General features: G+C 32.7%; 2 protein-coding genes across 6 annotated transcripts in view; both read left to right on the forward strand.

The window, feature by feature from the left end:
• LOC127734918 (fibrinogen-like protein 1) overlaps nucleotides 1-23,845 on the forward strand; it is a 166,323-nt gene that overhangs the window by 27,725 nt on the left and 114,753 nt on the right. The window lies entirely within an intron of this gene.
• Nucleotides 117-10,664, forward strand: LOC127734917 (uncharacterized). Of its 2 annotated transcripts, XM_052244950.1 has the most exons (4): nucleotides 117-283; nucleotides 5,656-5,919; nucleotides 6,490-6,809; nucleotides 8,962-10,664. In XM_052244950.1, exon 4 carries the CDS (start codon nucleotides 9,126-9,128, stop codon nucleotides 10,446-10,448), a length of 1,323 nt encoding a protein of 440 aa, XP_052100910.1. In that variant the 5' UTR covers nucleotides 117-283; nucleotides 5,656-5,919; nucleotides 6,490-6,809; nucleotides 8,962-9,125; the 3' UTR covers nucleotides 10,449-10,664. The 2 variants fall into 2 exon arrangements, with proteins under 2 accessions (XP_052100910.1, XP_052100911.1); XM_052244951.1 differs by lacking the exons at nucleotides 117-283; nucleotides 5,656-5,919; nucleotides 6,490-6,809 and adding an exon at nucleotides 7,900-8,721.

Here is a 23,845-nt window from a genome sequence, read left to right on the forward strand (position 1 = left end):
AACGAATAAATGCACTTACAACTGATTAAATTGATCTCGTTTTCAGCCTAAACTATAATATCATGTAATAGTTAAAATTGTATATCGTTACGACTCGGTAATTTTCAAACAAATATCTATTATAGGCCAAGTCGTAAATAGTTTATTTTGTCTTCAATAGGACATAAATGTGTCCTCCATTATGACACAAGGTAAAGAATAATGATGTAATTTCGAGAATGACAAGAAAAGATTTATGGAGCCCGAAGAAGATAACTATGAAATATTATACAGTCGTGAAGAGGTATGCAAATTACAAGTCTTGAGTTGTTTAACTTTATTTAAACAAGCTTCGCTTCTTTTAATTTCATAGAGTAAAAGTCAAACGGATAAGTAATTTTAAATTATCATGTATTGTTTCTACGAAATTGTAGTTTAAAATATTTAAGTGATATTGTTGCTTTTAAGTGCTACAACCCTGTTCTGTTTTCCTTTCCCACAGCTGGTGGGACTAAAACTGTCAACACTGAACAGGTTTTGCAGGATCTCTATATAAACGACTTCAAGACTATTCTTCCTAATTCATGTATAATTTGGCTTGCCACGTTATTACTGGTGACCTGAACATTGTCAAAAACACTAATCTGCGAAATTTATTAACCAAATCAACGAAATTTGAGCCATAATCTTGCACTCCTAATGTATTTATTCAAGAATTATGCCAGGCAATGGCCTATACGTAAATACTCTTTTCGAATGTATTAAGGTTGTGCAGTCTATGTTACAACAGAGACGAGAGAAACCAAATTTTTACAGTAAATAAAAACGTTTGTATGGACACCATAATTTTTTTTTTACATTTACAGAACATGTTTTTTTCAAAAACAATCAGCACTCCCATGGAAACCAACTGTGTTCTTCTTGCCAACTTGATTCCATATTCATTTGAATGGGGAGTAAACTACAGATACAGTTGACTCTGCCTTATTTTATGACTTACATTTAAAAATTAACATTACATTTCAATTGAGAACAATACTTTACGACAAAATAGATGATTTTAGTTTCCAAATCGTCAAATTTCCCTTTCTATGTTGAAACATTCAAGTAGCGCCTGCATATGGAGTATATGTGTTTCTCCCAGTTAATATGATGTTCAAGAACTTGCAGTTGCTATTATGATAACCTTGATAGAGGGTTGTGTTCTCTTTCAAGGAAGTTACTAAAAGAAGGATTCTAGTTGGTTGACCATAATTAAATATCTATGTCAAAGATGATTATAAATGTGTTCCAATTGTCATAACCACAATCCGTTCTCATTTCCTTGATTGTGACATGACCGAATGAGACTTACCACTGAAATAATACCTACCATTAGCAATATTACAAGTGCCACTTCTAGAATATGATCTGCTTACAGTTCTCGGGTACCCGATACTTCCCTCAGTTGTTGGTGGGGTTCTAGTTGCTAAGTTTTTAGGTTTCTGTGTGGTGAATTGTGCAATGGTTTGTGTCGTCTGTCGACTTTTACCATATGGCGTTGTCAGTTTATCTTCATTTAACATGTTTTGAATGTTCCCTTTGTATTTTTCACTTTTGGTTAACATATAATAGATCATTTTCACAAGCCTAAAATGATTCTTGCCCTTTTCTTGAGATCTTTCCTTTTTTATAACAGAGACAAACATGAGATTTTATTAGAATTAAAATGCTACCATTCTCGGATCCAAAAATCCAGGTATTTTCTGTTAAGAGTAACGTCCCTTTCTTATTTACATGATGTGATATTGATATGATTACTTCTTGAATGGCCAATATATATATTCAGTATATATTTATAACATTCATTATGTCCATGTAATATCTATGGTCAGATAATAATAATAATAATAGTAATAATAATAATAATGATAATAATAATAATAATAATGATATTCTTTATTTAAAGAGGGTGCCCTTAAAAAGTAAGTACAGAACGATATAGTACATACAAATAAACAATAAAAACAAACAAATAGTATATATACATCAGATTAATATCATTCATAGTGTTCATGTTAATTGATAATCTATCTCTGTATGGCTTGACGGAGATATTTGAAGCATTTAGATCTGAATAAACATATAGATGTTGATGTTTTTATGTTTTTGATAAACTATTACATAGAATTGCAGAACTGTATGCAAAAGTTTTTTTCATTATATGCATGTTTGGCCAAATAACTACCAAATTTTTTTTGAGACAGATCTTAAATTTCTTTCATAAATTTCATAGAGTTCCGAACACACAAATTTTTCAGATAATCAGGAGTTTTATCGTGTAAGATTTTATATACTAGAGTTAACGTTAGTTTATGATATGAAATTCTGTCTCGGAAACTTAACAATTTAATCTGTCAAAATTTCTCCCGCTGTTGTAAAGAAAGGGGTATCTAAAATTATTCTTGCTGCTCTTTTTGGAGTTTTATTAATCTTTGGAGGCATTCGTCATTACAATTGCCTAATTTCTACATAAGGAAATGCCTGTACCTAGTCAGGAATATGACAGTTGTTTTCCATTCGTTTGATGTGTTTTAGCTTTTGATTTTGCCATTTGATAAAGGACTTTCCGTTTAGAATTTTTATTGAAGTTCGGTATTTTTGATATTTTACTTTTTCCCATATTGTGCAACAGTAGTCAAATATTGGTATAATATAAGAATTATAAAATAAAATCTTATTTTTGTGGTCTAATTATTTCTTGATTTTTGCAAAAATAAACAACCTTGAGCTAATGGTTTTAGAAATTTTATAAATTTGCTGTTTCCAAGTAAGGTGGTGATCTATTTTACTTTTTTTTTGTATTCCTCGTTTGAATAATTTGATCATCTATACTAACATTTGTTTGCTTGTACAATATATTTTGGTATTTTCCAATACCCAAATGTCCCTTGTGTATTATCCATATTGTCCCTCTCCATGTTGGCAGAAAGCACTAAACTATATTTCTGTAGAGTATTATGTTTTTCTTACTCTAATAGGCTGAGAGGAATTCATGTCATTGATGAAGATGATACAACTGCATTCTTCAAATGTCCATCTTCTCATATACAAATGAAAAAATAGCTTAATAAAGGTTAATCAATATGAAAATACCAATTATTAAACTTATGATACTAAATAGCACAGCTAAGATCTGCTAAAGTATTCATTTAATTTAACATAAGATATATTTGCATACAAGTAACATTGGAAAAGATGTAACTTTATTTCGGATTTTGGATAGGCTTTTAAGACATTCGTCACATAAAGTTAATTTTCCTTTTCTCTAAATAATGTTTCTTCCAGTATATCCAGAAATATGTTCTAAAGCACTATAAGAAACTACTTAATACTAATGTGTCTTGAGTGAATTCTGAGTTAAAATATGATTTTAATAGAAATGTTTATGTAATTTATAGATGTGAAATTGGCATTATCAATATGTTGACAACTATGCTGTTTCTTTCAATTAATACTTCATAAAGCAATGTTGGCTATGACAAATGGTAAGCTTGACAAATACTCAATAATAGCCATGCGTAGTAGACATTTGCGGAAACTACGTCTATACCTATGATTACACATAGACTTACGATTACAGTTGACGAAAGACAAGGGGTCATCTCAAAATTTAAAAAAAGCAACAATAGAGATAACTAGTAAAACTAAATGATTGTTTTTTTTTTTGTTGTTATGTAAATAAAACGTTTCGACGACACACAAATGCAGGGGAAATGGTCATAACAGATTTGAATCGCTGTATTTGATATCTCACCAAAAATCCCCATAACTTTGTATTTTTTTTTTTTAATTCTCCGATGGCGTGTTTAAGCTTTACCTTATAGTGTGTAATAAGTCTTTTTTTCGAACAATCTGTTGTCTTGTATAAGGTTTATAATCTTTTTGTTATAGTTCCAAAGTTGTGTCTTAACCTTATTTTAGTATAGCAAAATCGTTCAGAGGGTACTCTATAAACGGTGCACTTGAAAATCAGGGAATATGCGATAAGCAAGTAACACAAAATAATTATAAAGCGATGCTTTTGAAATATCAATTTCCTTCGTTTTCACGATTACATTTTGTATCCGAAACTGCTCCCTAACCAGCTTAAATTTCTTCTCGCCTGATATACCTTTGCACCTTGTATCCCTTTTAATCAACGAAATAATGTTGCGGATAAACATTGTGTGACCGTCATAAGTGTACTCTAGAGTGAAAAAAAAAACGACTATACTCAAATAATTTTAAATAAAAGATCTCTATACAAATTGCATAAAAACAAACAACTCAGAATCCGGTAGTCATTTTTACCTGCGTCGCTGATTGCGAAAGCAGGTCGTGAGTTGCAGCCTATATGCTATTTGTACATCTGCCGTACATCCACTTCCTGTTGCCGATAGTTTGAAATTTTACAAGTCTCATTGCACAGGGAAAATTTTTCGTCAAAGTTCGACGCAGGTCTAGATCCGGTATTGGTTTTGCTTAATTTGAGAAGATAGATAGTAAAATTCCAACTATTTGAGTACACCTATTTTGCAATTCAACAGAGTCTGACAAATAGTTTAAATTGTATTTTCAATACAAAGATGTTTATTGATAACGATGTTGTGTTTTTTTCGTTTATTTTTGATTTTTGTATACCAAAAACGAGGACAAAAGTGTTTGCCCAATTCAGAAAAAATAAATGATAATAAAATTTACCGACCGGCAAGTCATGATAATGCCACGAGAATAAATATTTCTTTTAAAAGCACTCAACCTCTGTATGCTCCCATTTCCTTGAGAAAAAAAATATGGAAACTATATGTCTTAGCATAAACATTAAATATTGTCGACATGCTCCTTAGTTGATCGTCCTTTCTTTACACTAAGTCTTATTGAAAATAATTTCTAATTGTTGCAGGATAGGAAACAACAATACCGGTTTTTTTTTGTCTCAACAATGCTCTTTATCTGTACTTTTTTTTTGCCTTTTAATTTTTTTGTTTCATGCGTCATTCATTTGTTTGTTGTAGACGAAATGTGCGTCTGGTGTACATATTTTTAAGTGTGTTATCTTTGCGGTTTTCAATCTAAATTCAGTAACCAAATACCAAGGAGGTTAGAGTCAAAGGAATGTCATATTATTGCCATGACCCTGAAAACTGATCATTATAATTTGTAGTTAATGACTCTAAAACATTCAAAATTAACCATATCGTTGCAGGTTTTTTCACTATGCATCACCTAACCACTAAATGAAAGACTGTATAAATCATAAATGGACTAGAATCTCGTTGTAAACAACAAAGCCATAAAAATTCACATAGTCAGGGAAAACATTAACAATACTACAATTAAGGGGACATTCAAATAATATTCGTATTAAAGACAAAATGAAAACTAAAAAAAAAAGAAATACGTTTGAATGACACAAACTTAGGCCAAAAGATGTGCTATCAGTTTAACTTTTATTCCTATTATAGATTCCTAATTTGTACTTGCAAAATATCGTATATCAAATGAAAATTGTATGTGACCAAGACAATCTTATTCCTGGACAGGTCAATGATATCAAATCTCTGATTCTTAAATGTTTAAGACGGTTATTTTAAAAAAAGATAAAGCAAGTACAAGTCGTTTATTCATTTTTTATCAATTCTATATTTCTTTAAGCCTGTTAAAACTGACAGTTGCCCTAATGTGATCCCATCTACATCAACAGTGGACACTGATACACGTGCGAGTAGATGTGTGTGCGAGGTCGATTGGTATGAAGGTGGAAAAAGAGCAATTATGTATTTTTGATGAACTATGTTGAAACATCTCGCAAAGTTTTTAATAATGAAACTATACCCCAAAAACTGCAGAAAACTTACATGAAATTCAGAGATGACCCCCAGAAAGAATCTGGCACTGCTATAGAAATACTCTTGACAGGTAAGTTCAAACACAATTATAAAGACTTAATATGAATTATTAAGTATTTGTCTCTTCAATAGATATGTTCGTCAACACTGACAAAGTAATATGATTTTAAAATGAACATTTTAGATGTCAGTTTGTGAAGCGTCAAGCAACAGTTTCTGGTTTAACTTCGTCAGTAAGGCTTAAATTTCTAACTATGAAATACCAAACTTACACCAAAAGTTGTAGTACGTAGTAATGCCGAAGTCATCTCAACAGAGAGCCAAAATCGTCTTAGGTTACATACACTTTAGAGAGATAAAATGAGATATTCACAGATGCACTCTTTGTTGAGATCTTCAATGTACCAATTTAAATATAGCTTTATATAATAACATATCAATAAGTTTAATTCTCCGTATATGCTCGTTTGTTTGTTCTGAAACAACTTCAGTCAGAATTATAGGGACTGATCGTTTTTTGCGATGCCACCAATTTACTCACGTAGGCAATAAATAGTATAATTTATAAAAATATAATTTAATTAATTATTAATAGATAATTATATTATTATTAATAAATAGATTTATATTTCAATTTAAGGAAGTCAAGCCTTTTAGCTTTTCGCTGGAAGTATCCCCCGATTACTCCATTAGAGATGGGACTAAGATCAATGACTGACATAGATGGCTTGCTTGTAAATAAATACCAAACGGTAGCAGAGGTACATCATTCCTCCCAACGTCAATACATAATGAAAGAAAGTTCTCACTCAGGATATGTCAAACTATTAAAAGGAAAGCAGACGATATCAAGTAAAGGTTTTAAAAAATATTGGAAAACAATAATAGACAAAATTCAAATGCATACATTCCTCAATGGACGTGGTAATAAATTTCCCGCCAGAGGGAATAAGTCTTCAGGTAATTTTTAGAGATTTCAAAACTTGTAACGTTTGTCTTCTGTTCAACTTGCCGATGATATATATTATTCTCCTGAATGAAGCCAATAGACATTGACGCAAAAATTACTGTTTCTTTATGATACAATAATAGGAATCTTTGTTTGTCTGCACACAAAATGTTCACACCCCACATCGTCCTCCTACTGGCATGGCGATGATCTGTTTGAAAAAAGTGGCCAATTAAGAATATGGATCTTCAATAGGGAGATGAAATCATTATATTTTAATAAATGATATAGCGATGATAAGAAAAATAGTTAGACTCTCGGTCAATTACCTGATGCATTTATGAAAATTTTAGCTCAAATTTCCATTACTGTTAGGATTTTATTTTAATTTCTATCAAAGTTTTAGATGTTGTAATCTTTATCTTTGGTTATTATAGTAATCGAATTTCCAAACTCCTGAGAATCGTATGTTATTAACCTCACCTGAGGCTCGTTTATTATTTTATTGCTACTCAAAATATACAAGCGATCACTGGTTGTGATATCTAAATACAAGTATACAATTATGGTACAGTAACAAACACAATGATCACTGTACGCATTGGTCTAGTTTTCTACTTAATCAACAACTGTAAATATAATTTGTTTTGCCTTTATAAATTTGACAAATTATTAACTTTATTCAAAACCATATTCTTTCTTCATTTTTATTATTTAGGCATATTACTTTTCTACCTACAAACCAAGTCACAATCACTTGGAATTACATTTATAATCCCGAATGCATGTCAGGGCCTAGTCACATAGATATATACAACCAAATTGATTTGTTTCATTTCCCTCTTTTAAGAGAAATAAAAACGAATTGTGTGGGATTATAAGCAGACGTATGAGTGGTTGTGAAGGATACTTAATATCAAATCCGAACTGTTGGTATGATGATAAGAAATGGAAACCTTCTCTTGTTTGCATAGTTTATTGCATCAATCCGATAGCTGTTCTCGAACATATCTTTATATTTAAGGAAAAAAACGACATTAATTTTTTTATGAATTTAATTACAAAACACAAACATCCTCGTCTCGGAGAAAAAAAGTAATAATGCAACAGGAAACAATACAATTAGTTTGTTGTCCCGAGTGTAATATAATGATGACACGTATGATACATGTCATAAAACCCAATTATAAAAAAGGCTGTCAAATGGGTTAATGTAAAAATTGTTACATATCTATAGCCAATAAAGGAACTTAGTTACGTAATTCCCAAATCTGCATATCCAACAACGTATGCACAAGAGGAAATATTTGGTCACGATAAAACAGAACAGATTTGTGTTTTGTGAACAATTCATTAAGGAGAATAAAATGAATAATCCTTCACTATAGGTGATACCAAATTACGAACTTAATGGGTCCTCATTGCTCTTTAACTTCGTACTTTATTTGGCATTTTCAACCTTTTTGATTCGAGTGTCACTGAAGAGTCTTTTGTAGACAAAACACGCGTCTGGCGTACACAATTTTAATCCTGTTCAACCTCATAGCCAGCGACAATTGGACTCAGACCATTACCTCCGATGCCTTATATTGGAGATTATTTCACTTATTTGTAAGCCAAGCGAACATTGAACTGCTGGTAATGATTATAAGGTTGTTAGATTTATTACCGGGTTTGTACTAACATGAGCAACACGACGGGTGCCACATGTAGAGCAGGATCTGCTTACCCTTCCGGAGCAACTGAGATCACCCCCCAGTTTTTGGTGGGGTTCGTGTTGCTCAGTCTTTAGTTTTCTATGTTGTGTTTGGTGTACTATTGTTTTTCTGTTTGTCTTTTTCTTTTTTAGCGATGGCGTTGTCAGTTTATTTTCGACTTATGAGTTTGAATGTCCCTTTGGTATCTTTCGCCTCTCTTTTTTAGGTAATTTTTTACAATGTATATGTTTTACCCTTTCAATTATTCTTTTTTGCTAGTGGTAACAAAACTAGCTGGTAATTCACCAACCCTATTTTTTCATTTATAAACATACATTTTTTTTGTTGACTCTTATCCTTCTAATTTGTATCTAAAATCCTGCTTACATTTAACGTCTTTTTCTTTCTCTTCTTTCAATAAATTAGAACTACACAAGGGATGAAATGATTTATTTGTATATTATAGGACCAGCTTAGACTAAATTAGAAAGTATAGGTGATAGGACTTTTTACGATCATGATTTTGTGCCAGCATTTAAATGTGTTAATTGGCCTTCTCATGCAAGAGAATGGAAGTTTAGAAAAAGAAAAAGTGGATGGCCATCACCAGATTTAATCAGCAAGTGTCTTATGTCAGATTGCCATGTTGTGCCTGTTGGTCACAAATGTAGTTCTAAATGCGATAAACGAAAGGAATGGCGTATATCGTTTACGGGTGCTTCATATATACTTGCACATTCTTTGAGTTTTAACCAAAGACAAGCATTTATTCTGAGTAAACTGCTGATTAAAGAAACATTAGAATTTTCTTTAAAACGCAGACCTACTTTTAAGAATATTAAATTAGTGTCTTCCTATGAATTAAAAACATCTTTTTTATGGCTATGCGAGGAAAAACTTGCATGGAATAACATTTTCGTAGATTGTCATGAAATAGTTGAAAAACTGCTATACTTCTTACGCAAAAGAGTTCTACCTGATTACTTCATTCCGGAAAGAAATATCATTGAAACATTATCCGGAGAGGCCATTGAACAGTGTATGGATTCCTTTTATTCAATCTTAATCGACGACAATCTTCTCGCTATTTTAAATAGATCTCTACAGTCATGTTATTCGGATGTCACAAATCATCCTCTACCAAAGGTTCCAAAAATCAAAGCAGTTTTGTCTGAAGTTAACAATTTTAATGAATCAGGAAATCCGTCAAATCGATTGTACATGTTGAGTATAATTCAATTTGTTGTGGATGCATTGTCAGCAACTTTAACTAATTCAAATAGGACAGATAATTTTATTGATATAAGTACGATTTATTCAAACGAGACCTTTCTGCAGGATTTGTTGATCGGTAGACCTAAAATTAAGTCGTTCTTTAATCTAGGGCTCATCATGCAACTTGCTTTCAATACATTGTTTCCCAAAGCCGTTCAAATTCCAGAAGAGGAAAATGAAAATGCAAGCATATCAACAGTTGATATTGAGAGGTTCGAGTGTTTTGCAGAATTGGTTATAGATATCGCAGACAACTTTTTTGATGTTCTGTCTCAGGATTTTGTATTTGAACATTTACAAATGGATATATGGGCTCCAGTTTCACTTATCCTTAGAGATTTGTGTATCCGGGCTGGACTTCAATATGGAATGCGTCAGGAAGTAATCAATTTTGAATCCTTAATTAAACAAAATTCGAATAATCCAGGTATTGTTGAATCATTGATCATGGGATATGGTACAAAACAAGATCTGCAAACAAACTCAACTATATGCAAACAAAAGGTAGACAAATGGTTCCAAACATATGCAGCTTTTGCTGAATGTGGATTAGGACTTTATTTTCATTCGTGCAAAAAACTGAAATTAGAAGACACTTTAACATTCAGCTGCTACGAAGAAAAAAATGTCTGTGTCCTTTGCGAAGTCATTACGAAGAGATATTCCAGAGATATTTGATGATGAAATGCTAGGAAGTCTAATGTTGCGAAACAGAATTAAATTACTGTTCAACAAAAATTTTTATGACCTGAAATTCAGTCTATGACATTGTATTATTCAACGATCAAAAATGTTTTTGTCTCAAATGTATAAATGTATTGAGAGAAAATCAGCTCATTTTGTCAGTCTTTGTGCGTTCGCTTTAGTATTGCTTATAAAATAATGTTGATGTTATTGCACATATATTTCGTTATAAAAAAATATATCAAAAAGTTCAGCAAATAATTAAATTCCATAATTCCGTGAATGACATTCAATCAAGAGACAGTAAAATGATTTCGTAATTAAGAACAATTTGATAAAAAAAAAACAAATACATTTATCAAGCGCGTTGTGACTAAAAAAATCGTGTACTCATAATTATAATGCAGCTGTAACACATTATTTAGTGCTGCGTGAAAATATTTTTTTCAAGTTTGATTGAGAAATGAATTGGTTACTTAGCATCTAGCAAACAGTATATCTTCAATGACGAAAACAGGCCGACAAACAACAAGGAATTTAAGAGGTCATTCGCAGAAAACTGTTATTGTCACTGAACAAAAATGGTATACTGGGAGGATTATTTTATTTTATATTTGATGTTCCGTACGTTATTTTCATTGAGGCTTTAACCTTTTCAGTTGATATATCTGAAATTTTCACCCTGTCTACATGTTGTAGTATTCTTGGATTTAGAAGATTACACCTTCCGTGTGATGTCCTTTTGATCTTGCGTATTGAGAGAGAGGGCAATGGTGCTTTTCTGGGCGAACAATCGATGCATGCTTAGCTTTTCTTGAATAAAATCTCATTTCCCCAAGTGTTTTGATATCCATATGCTAAAACATAAATACAATTCACTATTTAACAATGTTTAATTGTCATAAATGGTCTAATGTTTGAGGGAAAAATACATTTTCGTTTTCGTTTTTGTCGCACTGCATCATTCACAGCTGATTTTCTTAAAAGCTTGTATTTTCATAAAACTGTACAGCTATCTCAATTATTCGCTGTAGACTGATGATGGTCTCGAGCTTAAGATGAATTCTAACGAATGTTCTTGATGTTGTATTTTAGTTTGCAAACTGCAATTGCAAGCGCGTGAGAAAATGGAACCCTCATGTTGAGGATAAGGTCATCGTCAATTGAATGCTTATTGTCACGGACTTATGAAGACTGTATGATTAATGTTAATACTGCATCCTCCTGCGATCAGATGTTTTCGCAGTGGGCCAAATCGATGGTTTTGTTTAGCTTGTGAGGAATGAATTCCTTTGATATGAATAGCTTGACCGTAGTGGGTGCTTCAAGAGCAATGTTTAGGGTGACAGCTTTAAGGAGATATTAACTAGTGTTTTTTTTGTTTTAATAAGTGTGTTCATGCGTGATGATAGTCCTTTTTTTTAAACCGAAGTTGTATCATTCTGCTGTTGACTTGTAAGTGAATTTGATTTTGGCACAAACCTCTTACACTACAAACTGCTCAGAGTCCGAAAAGACCATATTTTGTGCTGAACAAATAAGGTCGAGCACAGATTTTACTTGACAAGACTCGACATAATCTTGCAGTACTTAAATATACTTAACTGTACTTGACTTTGGTCTAGACTTTACATAATAAGTCTGATTTAGTACTTGATAATCTGGGTAAAGTCTGAATATGGTCTCGACAAATGATCGACGAGTATCGACCAGTCTCGTCCAGTCTCAACTCAGTCTTGACCAGTCTCGACTTAGTCTCAACCAGTCTTGACCATTTCATTCAGTCTCGACTGGTCTTGACTAGGTCTGAATCAGCGCATCTATGTCAATTATATATTGATCTTACAAAATTCCAGGTTATTTGGTAGATTTATTTATTGCCGTAAAATTCAATGATTTCATTAATAGGTAAAAAAAAAAGCTAGAATTTCAGTTTGGAATAAATTCAAAAAGTCACTTTTAAAAATTTCTATAACTTTTTCCAATCATCTTGTATTTTCATAAAACTATACAGCTATCTCAATCATATGTTGATCTTACAAAATGCCCGGTTATTTGGTAGTTTGATTCATCGCTGTCAAATTCAATAATTTGTCTAATAGGTTAAAAAAGCTAGAATGTTCAGTTCGGACTAAATACAGATAGTCAGTCACCTTTAAAAATTTTCAACTTTGAATTTGATTAAAATCTACAACTATCTCAAATTACCAAATAACTTGGCATCTTCAGTAAGATTGATATATAATTGAGATAGCTGTAGAGTTTTATGAAAATCCAAGTTGATTTGACAAATTTTTTAAAGGTGACTATTTGAATTTAGTCCGAACTGAAAATTCTAGCTTTTTTTACCTATTAATCAAATCCTTAAAATTTAACAGCAATAAACCAAACTACAAAATAACTTGCATTTTGTAAGATCAATATCTATTTGGCATAGATAGGTTGATTCAGACCAAGTCAAGACCAGTCGAGACTTAATCTAAAGGTCATGATCGGTCCAGACTGGTCGGGACTGGTGTAGTATTGGTCGAGACTGGTCGAGCATTTGTCGAGACCACATTCAGACTTTACCAAGATTATCAAGTACTCAATCAGACTTATAAAGTAAAGTCCACACCAAAGTCAAGTACAGTTAAGTACAATTAAGTACTGTCGAGATTATGTCAAGTCTGTGCTCAACCTTACTGGTTTAGCTCAAAATATGGTATTTTCAGACTCTAAGCAATTTGTAGTGTTACGAAGTATAAAACTATGGAGATGTGGTATGATTGCCAATGAGATACCTCTCCTCCAGAGTCCAAATGACGTAAAATTAACAACTATATGTCACCGTACAGCTCTCAACAATGAGCAAAGCCCATACCACTAAAACGGCTATAAAAGGCCCCGAAATGACAAAAGTAAAACAATTCAATCGAGAAAACTAACGACCTAATTTATGTACAAAACAATAAACGAAAAACAAATATAATATACAGCAACAAATGACAACCACTGAATTACAGGTTCTTGACCTGGGACAGGCACATACAGAATGTGATGGGTTAAACATGTTTGCTGGCACCAAACCCTTCCCCTAACAGTACAACTTAACTTAAAGAAGAAACTAAAAAAATCAGTGGAAAAGAGCTTAACTCATCAGAGATATACAAAGCATAAAAAACTAATTAAAACAAAAATAACACAGATAACAGATCTGATAGTACTCGCATTTACTGAAAGCTAGTTCAAAGCCAATAACAACTAATAAAAGAATCATGTATCTAAGACTAACATATCAATCAGTACACATTCCACACCCAATGGATTTAATGTAAAGACGTCATTAACAGTCAGAGGAAAACATGACCTTGTACTACGCCAAAAATAGGAATCGACAGATTGTAGTACCGTGAATGTACATATGTGTGTAATGATAGTACTTAGTTGGATTACATTTTAAAAATCAATATCTATACCGATAAAAACAATATTCAATGATATAATTACAGTGTTGAATTGGTAACCTTTTTGAATAAGTTTATTTAAAGGATCGATAAGTTTACCCGGATCGTATCTAAATTTACGGGCACAGTAAACAACATCACCGTAAAAATTAGGATGCGCTATCCTGTTTGTAATAAGTTTTCTACAGGTACAGCCAAACTTCCATACCAAATCTTTGTATCTATGAAAAAATTATTTAGTAAAGGTTTTCAAAGTAATTTGTGGTAACGAAATCCTTGACTTAATAATTTACCAGTTATACATAGATTACGTTCATTGAAATAAAAAAAAACGTGACTTCTAGTGATACGGTCATAGCGAACGAGTTGGGATATACAAACACCAATAGATGGTGCCAAAGGAACATCATCGTTCAAAACAGGAAAATTAATAATAGGGAACGATAAATCGTCCCTTTTGTCGTAATTTTGTGTTTGTAGAATTTCCTGTGTAAAACTGAAACTCTAAATATTATTAATGTAGTTACTAAGGAGTTGCCGTTAATAAGTCACCGTTTTGAATTCTTTAAATGAAATATATTAATAAACACAATAAAACAGATTATAAGGACATCGGTTACCTCAAAACTACTTTTCATTATAATTAAGTTTTGTTTTTGAAGAATATAATTAGTGAAATAGCATCTAGATAAAAATAAGGAGATGTGGTATGGTTACCGATGAGACAACTTTCCACCAGAAATCAAATGACGTAGAAGTTAGCAACTATATGTTAACGTAATGCCTTTATATCTTCAAACCAATACCGCATAACAAGCTATAAAGCCCCGAGATGACAAATTTAAAACAATTCAAATTAGAAAACTAAGGGACTAATTTATCTAAAAAAAACAATTTAAGAAAACCACTGCATCATAGGTTCCTGGCTTGGGACGCACATACAGAATGCTACGATGGGTGCTAAACATTCCACATTACCTGGGAAAGAGTTTGCAATTTACTCTGGATCGTTAAGATGACGTTATATCCTATCTATGACGTTCATGTGATAAAGATATCAAATAAGATACACGGAATTGCAACTTGTCTTTTGTAGACTAACTTACAATGTACAAGTTCAATTGTTTTTTTGTTTTTTTGTTTTTTTTTTGGATATAGTATCCCCTTCAGCTACATCATGTATATGGGAAAAGAATACTAAAAAATTTTGATAAGATTTTATTACGCAAAACGACGTGTAAGAAACAACTTTTATCATAAACTTAAATTTTCAGTAACACATGTACAATAATATGTCAAAATCATGAACAAAAGTAGCAACGTGCTACTTTTCACCCATCCGTGACGTATTATCATGATCATAGTCTTTTGATATTACAAATTGTTCATTCCAATTCTCTATATTTACAGTAGGTGTTAAATTCATACAAATGCTGATCTTTTATTGGCTCATTTCGTATGCCTCATGCAAAATGTATGGCATATTTTTAAACGAAATCAAATAATTAAATCCTTAACCAAACGAATAAGCATTTACTAGTTCGATTGTGGATTTATTATTGATTAGAAAAACTGATTTCTTAATAATTATACAGTTAATTCACCTCACTAACAGTTAACCGAAAATCACGTCGTCATAACGAACAATCTTTTTTAAACAATATTTTAATCATATGGAAAATAAAGAACTTTCATCACGTAAATAAATTGCGGCGTAATCAGTCGCCGTGAAATTTATTTGGTTTACGTTATCAACTTTATCGTCAAGGAGTTATATCAACCAAAACTGAACACGTCGTTAAGTCTTGACTTGGTAAAGTACCTACATAGAAAACTCCCGGGTCTATGTAAATGCCATTTGAACATGTTTTTCCTTCAAAATAGTCCAAAGGTCAAAATCTAAGTCTCATCCTCTATCCTAAGGATTAGTCAATGGAATGAATGATTGTTTAAGGTGGCTCGGCCCTTTAACAGTGCGCAGTTTTTAACGCATGTTTCTAATGATGAGCGCCTTGGAAACGATCGCTTTGAGGGGTCTTCTCAAAAGTAGTGTTGACGATATTGGAACGCGGACGTGTCTGAGAGCACCCTTTCCCGATGTCAACAAACGATGCAAAACTTTCTTCAAAAAAGGAAATACGATCAGAAATACAGAGTGGTTTGTGTAATTTTTCACATAAAAAGGACATAGATATACATGATATGAGCATAATTAAAAAAAAAAAATAAATAAATAAATATTGACATGTACGACGGTATCTGGTGCGTTCGCTCCGAAAACACATTCTCGCCCTACACGTTCGATCCTTGGGTCCGTTCGCACCCTATTTTCAATTAAATACCGCTTGAATTAAAAGATGTCTTTTAGATGTATATATGAAAATATTTTGTCAATGACGCAATGTTTAACCGTAAACAAAGGATAGCGATGTAAACAACTGCATGTCACCGTACGGCTTTAAAAAACAAGTAAAACCCATATAGTATGCTATAGTATAAAGGCATCGGGGGTTCATCTGCACGCTATCCGTTTGGCGGCCATAAATCTCTTTTTTTACTTGAAATATCTTCATTTCCAAGTATTGGTAGGATTCTATTCCGGAGTATGTGAAATATTTTCTCACTGCAAAATTTGATAATAGTTTTGAACTATGACAATTTTCAAGCAAAGACTAAATACATGACAGTCACACCTATAAGATTTATATACTTTATCAACTCATGGGCACAAAAATATCTAACAAGTTTTCTCTCTCGTATCATAATTCTATGCATTCCGGAACTCTAGTCCTTTAACAAAAGACCTCGGGGTCAATGTTTTCTATTTATGATATTTTCCTTTTACTTATTTTGCTATTTTGTTAATTTTCTATTTCAGTCTGTTTTATCTATCAATATTCCAACCGAGTTCGCATTAAAAAAAGAGGAAACATCAGCGTAAAAATTTAAATAATTGAATAAGAATGTGTTATTATTAGACTACCGGAACTCGAGCAACACATTTCACTTAATTGATTATTTGTTTAACGCAGGAAAAAACCCGCCATGCACTTCAATTATTTGCTGTTTTCACCTTTGATCATGTAGATGAAAATTGGTCAATAGTTACCTGGACCTAGAATTCCGACCTATATCGGTCTATGCTATTATCCCTCAATACCGCATGCTTTGCGGAGAAGCGCAATATATTTGGTCTGACCAAGTCGGGATTTAGCGTATTACACCCAAGTCTACCGGGCAGTTCCAAACACTTCCAGCTAAAGAATTTATATATAATAAACAAAATCTATACTACTTACTAGGTCCAGGAAAAGTTGGGATTGTAATTTTAAAACTCGACCCAGTACACAGGGACACTATATTAGTCGGTGATATTGGCAAACTTTAACTTCTGTCTTACTTTTTGACATGCGTTTTTTTTTTTAAAGGGAAGCTAATAACATGAATAAGGAATGTTTTTGATTTAAAAAAAAGGAAAGTGGAGTGTGTCATTGCGGCAAAAAATGTGAATGACAATTTTCTTAATGATGTGTTTAAAATATACAAAGTTGAGCACGGGAGCACATAGGTTTATGGTTCACTGTTGGACTATCTCTTATACAAATAAATACTCCAAAAATGACAAAGTTCAATTTTCTCCCAAAAGAGCAATTATTAATAAAAATCAAAACGCTGACCACATACACACTTTCAATATATGTACAAACAGCTAGCAAAGTGAAAACTTCCTAGCATTCAAACTGTAGGAGGAGTTATCCGGAAATGCTATGCACCTCTTATGCAAGTATATACTCCATAAATGACAAAGTTCAACTATCTCCAAAAAGAGCATTTATTAATTAAAATCAAAACCCTGACCACATGCACACCTTCAATATATGTACAAACAACCTCCAAAGTGAAAACTTCCTAGCATTCAAACTGTAGGAGGAGTTATCCGGAAATGCTATGCACCTCTTATGCAAGTATATACTCCAAAAATGACAAAGTTCAACTATCTCCCAAAAGAGCAAATATTAATAAAAATCAAAACCCTGACCACATGCACACCTTCAATATATGTACAAACAGACAGCAAAGTGAAAACTTCTTAGGATTCAAACTGTAGGAGTTATGCGGAATAACTATATACCCATAATGGGACGGACGGCAGGGGTAAAACAATATGCCCCCAAACTTTCAGTTGCGGGGGCATGAAAATCATCAAAAATGTTTCAATTAAACTTGCTTTTGGAATAATATTTATTTGAATTGTATATGTGTGTAAACAAAATAGTTTTTAACTTGGCTTCGGCTTACCTAATGCCAGCAATATAACATATTTTCTATTTTTCCAGCATGGGCAACAAATTCACAATATTGCTGTTGCCGGTAAAATAGCCATTTCTATAGAAATTGAAGGCTTGAATTAGGATATTTTAAATGTCTCAAAATTCTCAAATGTCTATGAGATCAAATTTATAAAACATTTATTAACATTGTTAATTTCAATGTTCTAGTAATTGTTGACATGTATACATCATGATGTACATGTACAATCATTAATTGATCAGCTCCATATTTTCATAATTTTTATATCAATAAATATATTCTTCTATTCAGTGTTTTTTTATATGACTCAATAATCTATTCATCATTGGGACATGTAGGTACAGTAGGTCCTTTTGATCTTGGATTTTTTTTTTATGGATTTTGAAAGCACTTAGCATATACATGATATAGTTCCAAATTATAGTTTATCTTGGCTTCTTAGGTGGATTCTGAACACATTGCATATAGACACCAAGTGTAGATGATCCTGAGTTCTCATATGGATTCTGACAGTACTTTGATTATACATGTAGTTCCGAGTATTGTTGATCTTGGCTTCTAATGTTGTTCTTAAGTTTCAGCATTTTACATATAGTTCCCAATTGCAAGACAAGATGATCCTGACTTCTCATGTAAATTATGTCGGTACTTTGCCAATAGTTTCCAAGTAAAGTTGAACATTCCAGGATCTTTTACAACAAATCACTACTTCCTCTTACATGTACTTGAAGCCTGAAATTAATTGTGAGAGTAATTCTGTCAGAAAATCAACCATGATTGACATTTAAATGCATAATGTAGTTCATATTTTAAAACTAGAGGCTCCAAGGAGCCTGTGTCGCTCACCTGATATTTTTGTTCACAATTGAAGTATGAAATAATGTTACGCCCCGGTAATTTGAAAGCTGATAATTTTACTGTGGTTTAACTTGTGTAAATAAGATAGATGTGTTTATATTATCACTGTGGTCTCCGTTCCACACTTGATACATGCAGATGTCCGTTGTTGTGTTCTAATTCGTATTTTACAGAAGAAATAGCTTACCTGGACCTTACATTATATACTGACTTCTTTAAATCTATATATCGACTTTATGTATGTGTGTAATTGTTCATTTTTGTATTTGTTTATACTTAGTTTCAGTATAACGCGCCAAACGTAACGTTACGTGTTCCTGGTCTTGTTTATGAATAACTTGTGTATTACGTCACACGTAACGACGATTTTGTATAACATACGGAACGCATGTTCCTACCGGGAGCTTCTCTCCAAGAACCTCCATGCAGTTAGCAGTATCTCTCAAATTATAATTTGCTGCACCAAGTAAAAGTCTCTTGTGGAGAGTTGTCTCATTGGCAATCATACCACATCTTCTTTTTTATATTGGTGATATTATTTAATAGATTTGATAATTAACCAAGTTTTCATATAAAAATGCTGACGTACTGTTTGCTTGGGTAAATAGCTAACCTTGCACCGAGTATGCTGAGTATGAGAAAGCAGTGCACCAAGTAGATTTTCCTGCACCAAGTATGCAGAGTTTTATAACGCAGTGCCCCAAGTAGATTTTCCTGCACCAAGTACGCAGAGTATTAGAATGCAGTGTCCCAAGTAGATTTTCTTGTACCAAGTATGCAGAGTTTTAGAATGCAGTGTCCCAAGTAGATTTTCCTGCACCAAGTATGCAGAGTATTAGAATGCCGTGTCCCAAGTAGATTTTCTTGCATCGAACGCTAGAAGAATTATTTTATTAACTTGGTGCAAGTAATGCACCTTGCTGTATTACTAATTGTATATATTATTAACGTATTTGGTTTTATGAACCACTGTATTTGTTGTATTGCTTAAACAGAAATAATAGTATTAATACAATTTATGAACTCCAATATGATTTTTATTATTATTTCCTTCACCAGAGGCCCACATAAGTAGCGACGGGTATCCTGACAAGAAAACACCGGAACGTTACAATAATGCAAATATTATACTTTTGCTTTAGTTTCAGAGATATAAGCCAAAAACTGCATTTTACCCTATGTTCTATTTTTAGCCATGTCAGCCATGTTGTTTGGCAGGCAGGGTCATCAAACACATTTTTTTAAACTAGATACCCTAATGATGATTATGGCCAAGTTAAGTTAAATTTGTGTCAGTAGTTTCAGAGAAGATTTTTGTAAAAGATAACAAAATTTTTCGAAAAATTGTTTAAAATTGACTTATAGGGCAATAACTCCTTAAGGGGTCAATTGAAAATTTTGGTCACGTTGACTTACTTGTAGATCTTACTTTGCGGAACATTATTGCTGTTTACAGTTTATCGCTATCTATAATAATATTCAAGATAAAAACCAAATAACTGCTTCGCCTAGAGCAGCTGGATACGACCGCAGAGGTCCAACCCTGAACAGTAAGGGCAAAAATGGACACAATAATCAAGCTTGATACAGGTCTGAATTTGGATTGTAATTAAATATTTGACACATTATAGGTTTCTGACACAGAATAAATGTAGTCCAAGAACTTGAAATTGGTTATATGATTTGAATTTATATTCAATTGAAGATTTCTTGCTTTTGTGCAATACTGTGCTGTTGGGCAATACTTAGTACATCTGTTTTCAGACTATATACAAAGAATTAGCAAAATAAATTGTGATCCCCAATTTTTCTTTGGAAAATTGACAATTTCTTAAATCTTGAGGAAAAAAAAAAATTGACCCCCAAAAAAAATGCTTTTGCCCCCCCCCCTCCCCTCCCCCTCTTTTAAAAAAAACCCCAATATTTGAAGAAATTTTCTATTTGTAAAATCTGCTACAATTTAAGAAGAACACAAGTTAAAATTAAAAAAAATGCTTGTTTTAGACCGCCCGGGTAATACTTTGCCAACCCTGACAATTCAGAGCAATCACAATACTTATACACAAGTTATTGTCCTGAAACTAGAAAAATGCTTGTTTTGGGCCCCTATTGGACCCTAATTCCTAAACAGTTGGGACCATCACCCCTAAAAACAATCCAAACCTTCCTTTTGTGGTATTGGACCTTTTGGTTAAATTTCATAGAGATCCATACACTTAAACTAAAGTTATTGTCCGGAAACCAAATGTCTTCGGACGACAACGACATGATAGCATTATACGACCCCAAATTTTTTTTGCAGTCTTATAAAAACTGCATAATTTCCTTAAAATTACCAACTCAGGGGTAGCAACCCAACAGCGCGTTGTCTGATTCATCTAAAAATTTTGGGGCAGATAGATCTTAACCTAATGAACATTTTTATCCCATGTTAGATTTGCTCTAAATGTTTAGTTTCATTGATATAAGCCAGAAAATGTATTTTACCCCTATGTTCTATTTCTAGCCATGTCTGTCATGTTGAATGGAAGGCAGGGTTATCAGACACATTTTTTAAACTAGATACCCTTACGATGATGGGGTCAAGTTTGGTTAGAATTCATTTGGCCAGGTGAGCTAAACAATGAAGAATTTGTGGCAATCAATAATGAGCAAACAAAATAAAATTACATGCACAGCAAGAATAAATGATTTTGTTTTTATATGTTGAATACAGACTTCTCGGGTCAACCAAATTATGTTGAGGTTACTTGTACCCTGTTTGGAATAAGGGATACACTAATTTTGTATTTAAAAATACTAAGCACAAAACAATAATGAACTTTTCAACTCAAATGTATGTGTTATTTGGTAAACTAGATAAGCCCTACAATGTATGTTTAAACCTTATACTTGACCTTAAGAATTTTTTTTATACCAAAGAGAGAGAAGGGGGGGGGGGAGAGGGGGGGGGGGGTAATTGTAAACAAATTATGATCAAGATGAATCCATCAATAAAATGTATTGCCTCGTACTGTAGGGGTAAAAATTTACAAATTAGGCCATTTATATTCCCAAGAAAACAAATAAAACAATCAAACTCTTGAGGGGGTGGACAAGGGTAAGGGAACATTGGAATCAGGGATCAGGAAGTGGGAGTCAGGGGGTGGGAAAAGGGAGTATTGGGTCTGTTAGCTTGGTCTCAAGTGAAAATAAAAGTAACTAGTTTGGTAGAAGTTGAGGGTAGAAGTAAATCTTACGAAGATTATAAATAGAAAAGACCAGATAATTGTTTTTAACAGCTAGCCTGCATGGCCTGTGCCCTTTGATCTTGTGTGTGTCACTTTATTTTTTAACAACAAAATAAACTTAATATCTTTATTTCATCATGTTATAGAACTATACTAACTCAAACACGATTAAAAAAAGGAAGGATGCGAATGTAAAAGGGGGTGAACGTGAATGTGAGCTAACATGATTTTGGGTGAAAGGACCAGAATTCGAGAAGAGGGGGGATGAATATTCTGGGAAATATATTTGGCCAATTTTTTGTCTGGGAGCAAGGGGGATGGAAGTGGAAGTAGGGGGCAAATATTTTAGAGTAAAAGGGAAGGGAATTGGGAGTTGGGGATAGGGAGTGGGAATCATGGACCCCTGTTCGAGGACAGTTATGGGGTACCCCACATGAGACGTTAACGATAAATAATTTACTCGATTTGACCCTAACGTAGCTACGAAATTAAATTTTACAAATGATGATTAAAAATCAAGATTCATTTGAGCCTTACACCGCCGAACACCACCGAACACCCCAAACATTTATATTTTTGAACTCTTATTGTTATAAATGTGACCTAAATATAGTATTTAAGTTATTAATTCAACAAACAATCAGGTTAAGAGAACAAATATCTACATCGAACAGAAAAGGAGAGTCTATAACACTACAACTCTGCAAACCACCACTGGACACCTCAAATAATTTTTTTTCTTCATTCTTTTTTTCTTCTTTTATAAAATAGTTGTACCAATAACAAGAAAAGAGACATGAACAAATGTTAAATATTTCGGGTAACTAATATCCTTCATCAGTAATTAATGTCAAATGATTCTTATACACACACAATGTAATCCGGAAAAATAGTGATGAATCCGGAGACGTTTTTCTTTATATGGATTATATTGATAATCGACTTTAACAGAAAAATGATGCATATAAACATCTAAAAATTTGTTAAATTAGACGTAATTTAATTGATTTTACCGTTTTATTGTATAAAATCACTGATTTTCTCAGTGGTTGATGGTTTTTTTGGGTGTTCGGCGGTGTTCGGTGGTGTGCGGTGGTGTTCGGTGGTGAAAAGACCCACCCCGCAAAAAGGACATTTGTGATGCTTGGCAGTAAAGGGCATTCTATCCTCGTGTATTGTGTTTTCGACCTACTAACATATTTATCAATATTTCCCCTTTTATATGTTTGAACATATACATGCCTAATATTTTTTAGAGTCACTAGTATACTTGTATATTAAATAATTGTATCTAAAATATATTTCGATCTTAAATCATTTTTTTTTTATTTGAGTTCATTAGATCGATGGCACCTTTATTGACAAAAACTAGCGTCTTGTGTTTTCGACCTATCTAAGAAACGGGTCCAAAGTCGGAAATGACATGTCGTACAAATCCGGAATTGGTTATAATTTTATGCCAATGTTTATATCAAATTATTTAAAGTGCTAGAGGCGATCAAACTTATGACTTAGTGAATTAAATGGTGACATATACAACTATAAG

The sequence above is a fragment of the Mytilus californianus genome, unplaced genomic scaffold (genome assembly GCF_021869535.1).
Source record: "Mytilus californianus isolate M0D057914Y unplaced genomic scaffold, xbMytCali1.0.p SCAF_3, whole genome shotgun sequence".
Classification (NCBI taxonomy): domain Eukaryota; kingdom Metazoa; phylum Mollusca; class Bivalvia; order Mytilida; family Mytilidae; genus Mytilus; species Mytilus californianus.